We start from the raw sequence: 16,831 nt of genomic DNA on the forward strand, positions 1-16,831 counted from the left end.
AGAGTCAAGAATCTGAGAGGGATGTAACTGGGTGATATAGCTCTAAGTTTCTCATGAGGTTGCACTTAAGCTAATGGTAGGGGCTGGAGTCATCTGAAGGTTTATTGGGGCTGGAGTATCTGCATTCAAGAAGGCTCAGGCCGGGCGAGGTGGCTCACGCCTGTAATCCCAGCACTCTGGGAGGCCGAGGCGGGCGGATTGCTCGAGGTCAGGAGTTCGTAACCACCCTGAGCAAGAGCGAAACCCCATCTCTACTGTAAATAGAAAGAAATTAATTGGCCAACTAATATATAGAAAAAATTAGCCGGGCATGGTGGTGCATGCCTGTAGTCCCAGCTACTCGGGAGGCTGAGGCAGGAGGATCGCTTGAGCCCAGGAGTTTGAGGTTGCTGTGAGCTAGGCTGACGCCACGGCACTCACTCTAGCCTGGGCAACAAAGTGAGACTCTATCTAAAAAAAAAAAAAGAGGGCTCACTTACATGGCTTTTGGTAAGAGGCCTTAGTTTGTTGCTGGCTATTGGCAGAAGGCCTCAGTTACTTGCCATCTGGTCTTCTCCATGGCATGGCAGCTGGCTTCTCCAAGAGTGAGTGATAAACAGAGAAAGAGAATGAGCAAGCAGGGAGCTGTAGTTATTTTTTATGACCTAGTCTCCAGAGTTGCATACCACCTCTTCCATTTTATCCTGTTCCTTACAGTGAGTCACTTAGTCCAGTTCATACTCAAGGAGAAGGGAATTAGGCTATGCCTCTTAAAGGAAGGAATATTAAAGACATTTTATTTATTCATTTATTTATTTACTTTTTTGAGATAGAGTCTTGCTCTGTTGCCTGGGCTAGAGTGCTGTGGCATCAGCCTAGCTCACAGCAACCTCAAACTCTTGGGTTCAAGTGATCCTCCTGCCTCAGCCTCTCGGGTAGCTGGGACTACAGGCACCACCATGACCAGCTAATTTTTTTAAATATATTTTTAGTTAGCCAGTTAATTTCTTTCTATTTTTAGTAGAGACAGAGTCTCGCCCTTGCTCAGGCTGGTTTCGAACTCCTGGCCTTGAGCAATCCACCTGCCTCGGTCTCCCAGAGTGCTAGGGATTACAGGCGTGAGCCACCGTGCCCGGCCTGTTAAAGACATTTTAAATTTCCGTATATATTCATACCCCTTTGCTCAAAATACACACAGTTAGATACTATTCTCCAAGAATAGTCACTTGAAGTAGTAATTTTCATATAGTATGTATAGATCATAATCAATTACAGACCTCTTTAAAAATGCCTGACCATCTCAGACCTAGTGAATCTGAATCTAGGAATGAAGCATGACTGTGCAAAAAACAAACAACTTCTCCAAAAAAAAAAAAGAAAAAAGAAAAGCAAAAAATAAAAATACATGTCATCATATATTTTTCTTTGGCTCTCTTCAAGAGAAGCCATTATCAATATTAAGAAGAGAGCCAGTGAACCCTAATGTAAACCGTGGTCAGTGAACCCTAATGTAAACCGTGGACTTTGGGTAATGATGCATTAATGTAGGTTCATCAGTTGTGACAAATGTTCCACTCTGGTGGGAGATGTTGATAATGGGGGAGGCTGTGCATGTGTAGGGGTAGGTGGTATATGGGATATCTATCTTCCTCTCACTTTTGTTGTAAATCTAAAACTTGTTCTAAAAAAATAAATTCTTTAAAAAAAAAGCCTGAAGTAATTCTCTTATAAGTCCCCTCTTCATTATAAAAAAACACTAATTAACATGATAATGGATACCATGTTTTAGAGTGTTATTAAATAACGAGGTAATTGAGCATACTGTATATGGAGAATTAAATTTTCCCTTTTTTAGTTATCTATTGAACAAGGCAATATCTAGATTTAGGAAGATTATTTAAGAGTTCTGCAAGTTAGTAGCTTCCTTTTTTGTTTTAATTATATAGGTGAGCTTTAAACAGTTTAACCATGATCTTTCCTCCTTCTACCTTCCAACTAATGTCTCTATTCTATCCTGTTTGTGTTAAGGGCATACCAAAACAGCTTTCCTTGGATGATCTGAGTTAAGTGTTATATAATGTTGTTATGTAGTTAAAGTGAAGGAACAGTCCCAGGTTAATTCTCCTGATACTCAGTTCTGCCATTTAAATTTTTAAAAAATTAAAATGATTTTAAGTAGTTTGGCGATTTAAGTTTTATTTATCTCTTCCTTTTTTTAGTTGATTACAGACATAGTGAAACCAGTGCAACAGCTCTGATGGTTGCTGCAGGACGAGGTTTTGCAAGTCAAGTAGAGCAGTTAATTAGTATGGGAGCTAATGTCCATAATAAAGCATCAAATGGCTGGTAATTTTAAACTGCATCCATTCTTTGTATATCTTTATATAGCTACACATATCTTTTGATTTCTTGTGTTTGTCTTTATAATTAAAAGCTATTATGTAATAATTGTTGGTGCATCTGTGCTTTAATGGATAAATAAATAATTTTGAGTGACTAGTTTTATAATTTTGAGAACATTTCTTTGTCTTAATTTGATACCTTTGAATTTTGGCAGGATGGCACTAGATTGGGCTAAACACTTTGGGCAGACTGAAATTGTGGATCTTCTAGAATCTTACAGGTAAAACTATATGATTTTTAATTAATCCTGCCTTTCTAAAAAGAGCTTAGTTATGTAAATCATGGAATGTGCAAATATATGGTATTTATCATCTCTTATCCAGAGATTTTTTTGTAATTCTGAGGAATTTTTCCACTTGATTTTTTATATTGTTAATGAAATCTACCATCTTATAATATTTACCTTATTTTTTACTTTATTTTGAAAAATCAGAAGAGAGATTTCTAGTTAACTGTGGTAAATACAACACAAATATTTATCTCTGCGCTTTTCTGAAACCTCACTAAAATGACAGTGAAGGAATATAAAAGGTATTAACTGACAAAGTCAAAGAACTGATGGAAGGTGTTAATACGTTTTTGAATGAACGGTACCTAATTGATAAGTAGCAGTTGACCTAATAGAACTAGTATAACTCACAGTGCTAGTGAGAAACAAACTCATTTTAGCTTTGGAACTCCTTAGAGTCTCATTCAACTACCTTTCAAAGAAGCAGTGAAAGGAAGGGCTAAAAAGAAATAGCAGAATTGGTTGATACTCTCTGTGATGAACTCCAGATCTCCTTTTCCCCTGCCATCAGATGATATCCCTTCTCTACCTTGGGAAGAAAGGGGACTTTATTAAAAAATTAGCTATAGAGACTTTGGACTTGGGTAACCAGGCACAGTGAGTAAGTGGGAGTGTGGTATCAAACAACAAAAAGGCTTAAGTGAAAGTTTATAGAGTGAAAGTTGAGATACCATTCACTCACTTCCTCTGCTGTCCACTGCTACCTTTTCCTCTTTGAAGTTTTTGTTCTTTGGTGGAAAACTTGAGAATTTTTTCCTGGAAAAATAGACCAGGTCTAGAGAAAAGATTTAGAATTATAAGCAGTTTGTGTTCCTTCAATGAAATGACTATCGTTAGACCAGATAACTCACAATCCCTACCCGTGCACATTGGGACTTTACTCTTAAAAATGAACAAACTGCCAAGGCTGGATCACCAGGGATTTGAGGGGGAAAAGTACCAAGAAATCAAACAAATGAAACAAACAAAAAGTAGCAAAAAAAATCCCCTAGAACTTGGATGAAACTAAGCATCAGTGATGAGAAGAAAACTTAAAAAATAAAACTGTAATGGAAGCTATTGCATTCATGAAACTAAAATAGTATGTTATAAAAACGGAATAGAATATTTAAATCTTTGTTCACACTTCATCTTCATAAGGCCTACCCAAATTAGCCTTATCTGGTATTGAAATATACCACCCTGCACCGTTCATCCTTATTAAGCCTCTCTACTTTTTCTCTTTTCTTTTGTCCATAACCTCTACTGTCCTCTGATATAGTAAAATATACATATTCACTTTTTTTGTTGGTTCATTATCTATCTCTTTTTTTCACTAGAATTTAGTAAGCATCTTGTCTCCTTTGTTCAAGAACAGTGCCTAGGTATAGATGTTTGGTGAATATTTATTGAATGAATAAATAAATAAATAAGAAAGAACTCTTATAAATTAAAAATATGATAGCAGGAAAAAATTCAAAAGGGTTGCAAGATAAAGTTGTGAAAATTGCTTATAAAATAAGAAAGATAGGAGATGAAAAATAATAGAAAAAAGATAAGAAAATTTGCTTCCTATGTACCCTTTATTAGGAAACTATTAGAGAATGTGCTCCACATAAAAGAGGAAGTAAAAAAAAATGGAGAACAACGTGGTAGATACAGCTTAGGGGATAGGTGAAAGGAATGCTCAGGATGCTGTTACAGAGGAGGATTATGATGATAGCTGTCTAGTAGGCATGATTCCTTAACAACGGAAGATAAAGGGATCCAGGAGAGAGATCTCTAAGGGGGAAAAATTACATGTTATTTTTGATTATATTAAAAAGCTTTACAAATATTTTGGAGAATTTGGGAAGGATTAGTTATCAGTTCACAGAAAACTAAGCAAATTAGACAGTAATTACTCTGGGAAAAGCAAAAAATTATAGAAGAAAGGAGCTATAATCACTGTTAACTATTTGGCTAAGCAATAAATGTTTGCATAGTCAAAGTAAAGGCTGAGTAAAGATTTAATGAACATTGTAGGAAACGGTATAGGTGGAAAGTGTAGGAAAGTGGGGGGGTGACCTCATTTTTCATTGGTTGGAGGTTCACACATAATGACTAAATTGTTAAACCAATAAATAGCAGAAGATATATGTTGCTTAGATATATGGTAGTAAATGCTAAAAGAAATGGCTAAAACAATTGGCAAAAGTTCCTAGTCAGTGTGACTAGGAATTTTTGTTATAACTTCTATAAAACCAGGTTTGTAATAACAGTGTATATGTATTGCTTTGATTTAAAAAAAAGAAGAAAAATCAGGATAATACTTTAAAAATCCTATGAAACTAATTATTAGATATTTAAGAGATTTTAGATAAATTTAGATTATATATTTAGATAACTTATATAGATTTTAGATTAGATATTTAAAGAAAACTAATGAATTTTAAAATATATGGTTTTCAACCTATAAGGGTCTCAAAAAGAAAAAAAAAATGGAGTCTGAAGTTAAAATGTATTAGAACATCTATTATTCAAGAATTTAAAAAATGTTTTATTTGACCTGGGTTTTTGTAGTTAATTCTAGATATGTAGTGTCAGACAGAAGAAGTAAATGTTTGAAGTGTGAAATTAGTTATGTCATTGAGTCTCAAAATTCTTGGTAGGTTCAAATGGTATTTCTGATATAGTGGGTTTTGTCATCATTTCAGTAATAGCACCCAGAACTTGACAATCCTTTTAGTGTTAACACTTTGAATGTTTAAGACATTCTTATGGTGTTAAGTAAATCTCATTAGACACTATCATGACATTATCAATTATGAATTTCAAACATTTAAAATTAAATGTATTGTTTTCTAGGTTATTGATAATTGATATCTAAAGTTTATAGCTTTAAATAGAGAATATATTGTCTTCTTCATTTGCCTTTATTTAAGAAACAATAAACTTAAAATGTTTTAAAGTGATCTTGTGGGCTGGGTGTGGTGGCTCATGCCTATAATTCTAACACTTTGGAAGGCTGGAGGATGATCACTTGAAGCCAGGAGCTCAAGACCAACCTAGGTGACATAGTGAGACCACCTCTACAGAAAAAAAACAAAACAAACAAAAAATTAGCTGGGTGGGGTGGCCATGCCCCTAATCCTAGTTATTTGGCAGCCTACACCAGGAGGATTGCTTGAGCTGGGCAGTTTGAGGTTGCAGTGAACTATGATGACACTCTAGCCTGGATGACAGAGCAAGACCCTGTCTCAAAAAAAAAAAAAAAAAAGTAGATCTTGAAATTCAAAATATCAAAATATAGCAGTTATGAGGTTGTATAAGGTTAATATTTTTCCTATTGAAAACAATCTTATGCTATTTTTCTGCTAAGATCTTTAAAAGAGATTGGGCTGAACTGAACTTCCTAGAAACCCTATTGATAATTACTAGTGCTGGTAGTAGTTTATCTTTTTACATACAGGATGAAGCAGCAAGGCAGTTATTTCAGTAATTTATGCTGATTCTGCCTTTTGGAAAAATAGCATAATCAACTTATTTTTAGTATAGAATTACCTAATAGTCATGTTAAGCTGGTATCCAGTGAGTTTTATTTTAAGTGGACTATCATCAGAATATTGTTTCTACAGTGCTGTAGAACACTGGGACAAAAAAAAAATATTGTTTTTAATAGTGAACAGTTAGAAACAACCTATTTTGAAAATATAAATGATGACCAGAAGTTTGTGTTTTTTATCAATTTTATGGAGATATAATTCATATATCATATAATTCACCCATTTAAGTGTGTAATTCAATGATTTTTTGAATCAGGCTAGAGTGTCATCATAGTTCACTGCAACCTCAAACTGTCCAGCTCAAGCAATCCTCCTAGTGCAGGCTTCCAATTAGCTAGGCTTAGAGGCATGTGCCACCACACCCGGCTAATTTTTTTTTTGTAGAGATGGTGTTATGCAATCATCATCACAGTCAATTTTAGAATAGTTTCATCACCACAGAAAGAAACCAGTACCCATTAACTGTCCCTCCCTGTTTCCCCCAACTTTCCCCATTCTAGGCCAACCCACTAATCTACTTCCTATTTCTATAGATTTGTCTATTCTGGACATCTTGTATAAATGTATTCATGTGGTATATGGGCTTTTGTGATTGACTTCTTTCATGTTGCATAAAAGTTTCATCCATGTTGTGGCATTTTAAAAAAAATGACAATGATATTTCATTCTGTGGCTATGTCAGGTTTTAGTCTGAAACCGTGGGTTCTTGGCGTGTTCGTGGCCAAAGAATGATCAGACACATCAAAGTTAGGCAAACATGAAAATGAGTTTTATTGAGGGAGAAAGACAGGATTATAGGGAAACAGCAAGCTACAAGTTTACAGAGCATGGTACATACACCATGGATGATGACCAGACCCATTGTCACAGCAGGGCAGGCCAAAGGCATGGCAAAGAGAGAGAACTTGGCTATGGTCTGCGTCTTATTTTATAGTATCCGGATAGGTACCTCCCTTGTGGTTCAGAGGTCTCCATGGAACCACTTTGATTAGACAGTTGGGGGAGTCACTTAACCTGAGCCTTAACTATGTATGTAGGTTCTAGGTCACTTTCTGGATGCTATGGTAACCATGTGGCTTGGGCTGTGGGCTGGAGAGTCTTCTGCATTGTTTTGCAGCTGGCATGCCAAGTTCTGAGTGGCATATTTGTAGAGTATTCCCTCCTTCCCAGGTATGGAGAATCAGGGTTGGACAGGACCAAGATGGGGGCAACAGCACCCACTTTCATCCCTAGGAGACCCGGAATCCCTCACTGTCTACCTAACAGATATACCACAGTTTGTTTATACATTGGTCAATTTATGAATGTTTGGATTGTTTCCACTTTTTGACTATTATGAGTAATACTGGTGTGAACATTTGTTACACATTTTTATGTGGATATATTTTTTCATTTCTCTTGTATATACACCTAGGAGTGGAATTGCTAGTGCATATGGTAACTATATGTTTAGCCTTTTGAGGAACTGCCACATTATTTTCCAAAGTGGTTTCACCATTTTACATTCCTACCAGCAGTGTAAGAGAGTTCCAGTTTCTCCACACCCTCTCTAGCACTTGTTATTATGTGTCTTTTTTTTTTTTTTTTTTTGAGACAGAGTCTCGCTTTGTTGCCCAGGCTAGAGTGAGTGCCGTGGCGTCAGCCTAGCTCACAGCAACCTCAAACTCCTGGGCTCAAGCAATCCTACTGCCTCAGCCTCCCAAGTAGCTGGGACTACAGGCATGTGCCACCATGCCCGGCTAATTTTTTGTATATATTAGTTGGCCAATTAATTTCTTTCTATTTATAGTAGAGACGGGGTCTCGCTCTTGCTCAGGGTGGTTTCGAACTCCTGACCTCGAGCAATCCGCCCGCCTCGGCCTCCCAGAGAGCTAGGATTACAGGCGTGAGCCACCGCGCCCGGCCATTATGTGTCTTTTTGATTGTAGTCATCCAGTGAGTGTGAAGTGGTGTTTCATTGTGGTTTTGATTTGCATTTTCCTGATGACTAATGATGTTGAACATCTTTTCATGTGCTTATAGGCCATTTGTATATTTACATTGGAGAACTGTCTTCAGATTGTGTTTTTCTAAAAGCATTCATTACCAAATTTTATTTTGTGCTCCCAATAACCAAAACATGAATTATATTATAGCTAGGACATTGTCACTTAACTCTCTTTAAATGTACATTGGAAATTTGAAGGACATAAATGGGAATCAGTGGCCTTTAAGGGTGATTATTTTTAATGGAAATTGAATTGGTCTCTTTTTTTTTTTTTCAGTGCTTCACTGGAATTTGGAAATCTGGATGAAAGTTCTCTGGTTCAAACAAATGGGAGTGACCTCAGTGCTGAAGATAGAGAGCTCCTGAAAGCTTATCATCATAGTTTTGATGATGAAAAAGTAGACTTGGATTTAATTATGCATCTTCTATACAATATCTGCCATAGTTGTGATGCTGGTAAATATTGTCTAAAAGGACTGAAACAAAATACATACTTTAATTTAAAAATTAATATTTTGAGTGTACAAGTTTTTATATAATTGCATTGATAGTATTGTATGAATGATTTTTTTTGTCATTTTGTAAATATGATAGTTTACCAGTACTTGAAAACACATAATAATAGGTTTTTTAATGATTTCTGTTGATTGCCTGTGATTTCACAATGAAATTTAGTATTAAAAAGTCATTCTTCCTCAAGGTGCAGTATTAATTTTCCTACCTGGATATGATGAAATTGTTGGACTGAGGGATCGCATCCTGTTTGATGACAAGCGGTTTGCTGATAATACTCATAGGTAAAAGCTAAAGCTTTGTATTTGTTGCTTAAAATAACTAATAGGTACTATACTGTATCTTCTCTTTTAATTATCAACAGATATCAGGTCTTTATGCTTCATTCAAATATGCAAACATCGGATCAAAAGAAGGTATTAAAAAACCCACCTGCAGGTGTTCGAAAAATAGTAAGCTTCATAAAATCTTCTTTTTAAAATTTTTATTAGTCATTGATTCTGTTTTCATATTAACTTTAAAGTGATATCCTGTTGCAGATCCTTTCCACTAATATTGCTGAAACCAGTATCACAGTCAATGATGTTGTCTTTGTTATTGATTCTGGTAAGGTGAAAGAGGTATGTATGGTTAAGTTGTATTTTTACTTAAATGAAGGTTAAGTTCCATTCCAACAAATAGTTTTATAAGCAGAATTCACTTTAATGGAAAATTTATGCTTATAGATTTACTTTAGCATAGTAAATGTTCATTTTACTGAAGTAAATATTCTACCTTAAATAATTCAGTACATAGAATCAATTTTGTTTTAACAAATGATATAAAAAATTTGGCTTATGCTCACCAAATACTGGGAAGAATGTAAAGCGTTTGGCTAGTTATAGTAAAGATTTTGTCACACAGTATGGGAATTTGGTGTGTTTTTCTCCTGCATGTGGGCATGGACCATGTCCTTCTTGTTCATTGTTATAACTTCAGTGCTTCACATATAGTAGATGTTCAAAAGATATTTAGTTCAAGAAAGCCATGCTGAAAGAAAGCAAACAAATATATAAACCAGGGGTCAACAAACTATAGCTAGCAGTCAAATTGGACTTACCACCTGCTTTTGTGGAAAAAAAAAAGTTTCATTAGAAAATGATAGAGGTTATTGATTTTTCAAGGGAAGAGATATTCATGTTGTGGAAAGCAAATTTTATCTGTTTAGTGGCTATAAATTATCATTTTTTATATGAAAAAAATGATTGCTTTATAATCTTTCAGTGTAATTTTAGGGAATATTTTACAGAAAATAAAATTTTATTATAAAATTTGGCCATTTGCATTATTTGGGTACTACAAAGGTGGGATAAATTTTAATTTTTTATAAAAGGACAGTAATGAATATTGTCACTAAAAATCTGAATGGTGAGCCAATTCAGATTTTATTGCTCTAAAATTACCTAAAGCAGCTGAAGTGAGTTTTGAATATTTTGGGAATTAATTCCCTTAGGTGTTATTTATCAGGTATACCATGATTTAAACATGGGTAGCGTCAAAAGTTATTTTACATACAAAATTGACAAATGTAACCTTTAAAAAAAAAAACTAAACAGCATATTTTCTAAAAATTCTATAATTAAACTATTAGGACATTTTATTTGTTCTATGTAGGTATTTTATGAAGGAGAAAGTGTAAGTCACTGAACGATTGAAGTATATATTCTAGTTAAGCTTATATTTCCTTAAAATATTTCTGTAACAGTAAATTTACACTTTAGGTTCCTTGAGGGAGTATGGAGGTAGTAATTTTTTTTAACTCTCTGAAACATCCAGGATAGGCTAACTTATTAGTAGTCCAGCATGAGTTCAAATGGAAGGCATTAAAAATCTTCACTTTGGGGTAAAATTAGTGATTGTTGTTATTCTTGCTCCTCCAGGTTAGTTCCCTGAAAGGTATTTCAGAAATTGTCTTTCCCTATTCCCTACAATGATGTAAATCTGATAGAAAAATGATCTCAAGAGAGTAGATCAGTTCTCTCCAATCTTGATATCTTAGGAGAACTGGCTGTCATTACCCACCTATAGCAGAGAGCAACAAATAGTTCAGCAAAGCACAGAATAGGAAAGTTTTACAGTTCTTTTGAGTTTAGTTTTTTCATTTTTTTTTTCTTAGCATATTTATAACCTGAAACTCTGGATTTTTTTAAAAAATCACTACTTTGTTGTAGTTATTCTGTCAAGAGGGGACTTTAAACTTGGTGTATTAAAATATGTTGATAACATTGTTTGCTGTTTCCTTTTAAATACCTTTTATATTTTAACATAAAGATTGAAATATTACAGAAATCCTTTGATGCACTGAATTTTGTTACAATGTTAAAAATGGTGTGGATTTCCAAAGCTAGTGCCATACAGCGAAAAGGCAGGTAATGTACATTCATTTAATTGCCTATAAAATGGAAACATTTTCATATATATTATATATTTATTGTATATCCAACTGTCTATAAAATGTTAGTTTTCACATTAGTCATAATTTTCATATTATTTTTACAAAGCAAAACATTTTACTTTTTTAAAGTTGAATTTAGGTTATGTTAAAATTAAAAACTTTTGCCTAGTATAATCCACACTCAGAAGATGTGAGAAGCTTACAAATAAAAGCAAAAATTCTAAACATTTGCAATATTGAACAAAGGGCTAATTTTCTAATTATACAAAAAGAGCTCTTTAAAATCAAATAAAGACCAGATATCCCGTTAAAAAATGGATAAAGGCCATAAATAGGTAGTTTACTAAAATAAAGAATATGCATGTCCTATTAATATAATAATCACATATAGCACCTCATACATACCAAAATAAATGCAGATTAAGGAGGTACTATTTTTGCTTATCAAACTGGCATTTGTTGAAAATATTTACAAACAACATAGTGGCAAAAACATAGGTCAATGTAAATTGATATGATTTCTTCAGAGAGTAATTTGAAACTGTATCCATATCTAACCTTTGTGGATTCCACTTATAATTAATTTATCCTGTGTGTACTTGCATGTGTGTGCTTAAGAATGTTCTTTATAGCATTGTTTGTAATAATAAAAAGTCTGGGAACAGTGTAGTGTCCATCAATATGAAATGATTAAATAAGTTATAGCCACACAGTGGTATTTTAGGTAGCTGTTAAAAGGCAAGGTATAGATCCATGTGTTCTTATGTGGGATGAGTTTTCAGGATATATATTTATATTTTTTAATATATTTTTTAAATTTTAGAATATTACAGGGTACAAACATTTTGGTTAACTAAATTGCTTTGTACCATTTGAGTCAAAGTTTTAAGTGTGCCCATCACTCAGATAGTGTGCATTGTACCTGATAGGTGTGAATTTAGCCATCCCCTCCTTCTCCCTCCCACTTACTGGATTTCTGGTGAATGTTATTTCCATGTATGCACATAAGTGTTGATTGATTAGTTCCAATTTAATGGTGAGTACATGAGGTGTTTGTTTTTCCATTCTTGGATTCCTTTGCTAAGAAGAAAGTTTTCAAGTTCCATCCAGGTTAATACAAGAGGTATTAGTTTACCCTACTTTTTATGGCTGAGTAGTACTCCATGGTATACATATACCACTGTTTCATTAATCCACTTATGTATTGATGGGCACTTGGGTTGTTTCCACATCTTTGCAATTGTGAATTGTGCTGCTATAAACATTCAAGTGCAGGTGTATTTTTTATAGAATGTCTTTTTTTCTTTTACCCAGTAGTGGGATTGCTGGATCAAATGATAGTTCTATTTTTAGTTCTTTGAGATAATTTCATACTACTTTCCATAAGAGGTTGTACTAGTTTGCAGTCTTTCTTTTTTTCTTTTAAGACAGAGTCTCCCTCTGTTGCCCAGGCTAGAGTGCCATGGCGTCAGCCTAGCTCACAGCAACCTCACAGCAACCTCAAACACCTGGGATTGAGCAATCCTTCTGCCTCAGCCTCCCGAGTAGCTGGGACTACAGGCATGTGCCACCATGTCTGGCTAATTTTTTCTATATATTTTTAGTTGGCCAATTAATTTCTTTCTATTTTTAGTAGAGACGGGGTCTTGCTCTTGCTCAGGCTGGTTTCCAATTCCTGACCTTGAGTGATCTGCCCGCCTTGGCGTCCTAGAGTGCTAGGATTACAGGCCTGAGCCACTGCACCCGGCCTAGTTTGCAGTCTTACCAACAGTGTATGAGTGTTCATATCTCTCCACATCCATGCCAGCATTTGTTAGAATATATTGTTAATTGAATAAAGTAAGGTGTAGTACATGCATCTGGTAGTCTTGTGTTAAAAAGATTTGCATATGTTAATGTATTTAGAAATACATGCATTGAGAAGTCTGGGAGAACCATTAAAAAACAATTTATGGTTGTTGACTCTCAGAAGGAGGTTTTTGTAGGTTTTTGGAGGAAGAAGACTTTTATTTGTTTTGTATGTTGGTTTTTTATTATATGCTTGGGTTTTTCATTTTTAAAAAGGTACAATTAAAAAGTATTTTTCAGTAATTAATTTCTCTTGGCTTTTAACTGGCAAGAAAACATCAAAATGCTGAGTTTAGGCCGGGCGCTGTGGCTCACGCCTGTAATCCTAGCTCTTGGGAGGCCGAGGCGGGCGGATTGCTCAAGGTCAGGAGTTCGAAACCAGCCTGAGCAAGAGCGAGACCCCGTCTCTACTATAAATAGAAAGAAATTAATTGGCCAACTGATATATATATATAAAAAATTAGCCGGGCATGGTGGCACATGCCTGTAGTCCCAGCTACCCGGGAGGCTGAGGCAGAAGGATCACTCGAGCCCAGGAGTTTGAGGTTGCTGTGAGCTAGGCTGACGCCACGGCACTCACTCTAGCCTGGGCAACAAAGCGAGACTCTGTCTCAAAAAAAAAAAAAAAAAAAAATGCTGAGTTTAAAAGAATTTTTCGCATACTGAAGACTTATAATGCATTATTTCTATACTTTGTAACTCCACAGAATGCCTCTGAGGGCTTTGTTGTTATTGTGTCATTTGTTCTCTGATGACCAAGTGTGGTTTGATATATTGAGCTGGACTTAACATGTCGTTGATAGTATGTTATTAGACATAAAGTTCAGAAATTATAGAAATTTTCATTGTCATTTTTTCAATGAATATTTATTCACTGTGCAAATGTTGTTATGGATATGGTAATGAGTAAACTGTAGTTTGATGGGTAAAGTTGGAGGTGGGACAAATATTGCAGTCCATATTGGAGTCCAGTAAATTAACCAATTTTAATACAAACATAAACATGAGCAAGAAAGAATAAACATCAAATTTATAGTGAAGCTCGGGTAGGAGAATGGTGAAATTATTGATGCTTTATGAAAAGTTTAGGAGGACAGTGTCCCAAAGAAAGCAGTTTACAAATGGATAACTCATTTTAACAAGGGATGAGAGGATGTTGAAGATGAAGCCCTCAGCAGCAGACTATGCACATCAATTTGTGAGGAAAAAATTTTATTTGTGCCCTAATTGAGGAGGACTGATGATTAACAGCAGAAATAATAGTCAACACTATAGATATCACAATTAGTTTCATTTACACAATTCTGACTGAAAAATTAAAGTTGAGCCAACTTTCTATTTGATGGGTGCTGAAACTGTTATGTTCAGATCAGCTGCAGATAAGAATAGAGCTTTCAATGGAAATTTTAAACAAGTGGGATCAAGATCCTGAAGCATTTCTTTGAAGAATTGTAATAAGAGATGAAACATGGCTTTACCAATGTGATCTTGAAGACAAAGCACAATCAAAGCAATGGCTACCAAGAGGTGGAAGCGATCTAGTCAAAGCAAAAGCTGGTCACAAGGCAACTTTTGCTTGTTGACTTTCTTCAGGGCCAAAGAACAATTATATCTGCTTATTATGAGAATGTTTTGAGAAAATTGGCCAAAGCTTTCACAGATAAACACCCAAGAAAGCTTCACAAAAGACTTTCCCCACCCGAACAATGTTCCTGCTTATTCCTTTCATCAAACAAGGGCAATTTTGTAAGAGCTTCTGTGAGAAATCATTAGACATCTGCCTTATAGTCATGACTTGGTTCCTTCTGACTTTTTTGTTTCTTAATCTTAAAAAATCTTTAAGGGGCACCCATTTTTCTTCAATTAATAATGTAAAAAAGACAGCATTGACATGGTTAAATTCCCAAGATCCTCAGTTTTTTAGGGATGGACTAAATGGCTGGTATCATTGCTTACAAAAGTGTTTTGACCTTGATGACTCTTATATTGAGAAAGTTTATATTTTTTATTTTTATTTTTTTATTTCATTTTTCTTTGAACTTCCTGACATTCCCTCATATTTGACGAAGGAAGGAGTGGTCTAACAATGTCAGCTTCTCTGACTCTTATCACATTATGTTATAGTTATGATTGCCTGTCTAGAGTGTGAGCTCCATGAAGACAGAGATATTTTGACATCTCTATTACTTAGCATATTCAGCCTTGCTATTAGCTGATACAGAAACTTGGGTGAATTTAAGAGATTGCTTTTCTTCAAGGTATTCTTCTGCTACTTCCATAAAATTATACAAGTTTCTATGATAATGGGATAAATGACACTCCCTTTGAGTTGTATAATGCACAATTTGTATAACTCTGATCACTAGGCTTGAACACAGTGCTTGAAATCAGCTCAGTAAAATTGACTGAATTTAAATTACCAAATCTTTTTTCATGCTTTGTATTTTACTGGCTTTCATATATATGTCTTTTCTTTTCTTTTTTTTTTTGAGACAGGATCTTACTGTGTCTCCTGGGTTAGAGTGCAGTGGCATTATCACAGCTCATTTTGAGGTTGCTCAGTGTAACCTCAAACTCCTGGGCTCGCCCGCTACCCCTGCCTCATCCTCCCAAGTAGTTGGAACTATAGGCACACACTGTCATGCCTGGCTAATTTTTCTATTTTTTGTAGAGATGGGGTCTCATTCTTCCTGAGGCTGGTCTTGAACTCCTGGCCTCAAGCAATCCTCCCTCCTTGGCCTCCCAGAGTGGTAGGATTACAGGTGTGAGCCACCATGACCAGCCTATTATTTCTTTTGATTTTTTACCATAACCCTAGAAGGTATATCAGGTAAGTATCATTCATGAATCTCATTCTATATATGAAATAATTGAGTCCCAGATAAGTGAAGTGCCTTCCAAAAGAATTCATAGAGGATAAGTGACAGAATAAGGATTCAAACTCAAATGTCCTGATTCTGGTTCATTTTTCTGTCTCCTAAATCACATTACTTTTATAGTTTATTTATTATAACCTTTATTCCTTGTTTAAGTCTTAATCTTGTATTTATTTTTAAGGGCAGGGCGATGTAGACCTGGAATTTGTTTCCGTCTGTTCAGTCGACTCCGATTCCAGAATATGTTGGAATTTCAGACTCCAGAACTTTTGAGAATGCCATTACAGGTAGAAACTTATTTAATTCTAAAAGGCTTTTTTGTAGGTGAGAGAGGAGAGGGGCCATTTGAACTGCTATTGATTGGACTTTAAAACAAAATTATAAAATACATATTATAGAGGGTGGCTATGTGTATAACAGAATGATATTTTCTATACAAGAAAATTTAATTCATAAACCTTCAAAATTTTTTTTTTTTTTTTTTTTTGAGACAGAGTCTCACTTTGTTGCCCAGGCTAGAGTGAGTGCCGTGGCGTCAGCCTGGCTCACAGCAACCTCAATCTCCGGGGCTCAGCGATCCTACTGCCTCAGCCTCCCAAGTAGCTGGGACTACAGGCATGCGCCACCATGCCCGGCTAATTTTTTGTATATATATTTTTAGTTGGTCAATTAATTTATTTCTATTTTTTGGTAGAGACGGGGTCTCGCTCAGGCTGGTTTCAAACTCCTGACCTTGAGCAATCCGCCCGCCTCGGCCTCCCAAAGTGCTAGGATTACAGGCGTGAGCCACCATGCCCGGCCAAAATTTTAATGAATTATTTGAATACATTTAAATTACGATGCAGTATATATTTTTTAAGCAACATTTTAGGAGTCTCAACTATATAGTGTTCACCTTTTAAATTCTCAATAAGATTAGAAAACAAATTATTTAAGTTCCAAAAGATAATATCAAAATCTCAATTTAAGATGCTGAGA

The 16,831-nt window shown here is 35.1% G+C and overlaps 1 protein-coding gene across 3 annotated transcripts in view; it reads left to right on the top strand.

Annotated features, from left to right (window-relative positions):
- The window catches only part of YTHDC2 (YTH N6-methyladenosine RNA binding protein C2), a 73,712-nt gene that overhangs the window by 28,531 nt on the left and 28,350 nt on the right, over positions 1-16,831 (top strand). For all 3 annotated transcript variants that reach the window (XM_012763738.3, XM_012763740.3, XM_012763742.2), the window contains 8 exons: positions 2,199-2,325; positions 2,537-2,602; positions 8,460-8,638; positions 8,883-8,979; positions 9,060-9,147; positions 9,235-9,315; positions 11,021-11,103; positions 16,035-16,140. In XM_012763738.3, the coding sequence (XP_012619192.1) occupies positions 2,199-2,325; positions 2,537-2,602; positions 8,460-8,638; positions 8,883-8,979; positions 9,060-9,147; positions 9,235-9,315; positions 11,021-11,103; positions 16,035-16,140 (827 nt within the window). The remainder of the gene's footprint in view (positions 1-2,198; positions 2,326-2,536; positions 2,603-8,459; positions 8,639-8,882; positions 8,980-9,059; positions 9,148-9,234; positions 9,316-11,020; positions 11,104-16,034; positions 16,141-16,831) is intronic.

The sequence above is a fragment of the Microcebus murinus genome, chromosome 11 (genome assembly GCF_040939455.1).
Source record: "Microcebus murinus isolate Inina chromosome 11, M.murinus_Inina_mat1.0, whole genome shotgun sequence".
Lineage (NCBI taxonomy): Eukaryota > Metazoa > Chordata > Mammalia > Primates > Cheirogaleidae > Microcebus > Microcebus murinus.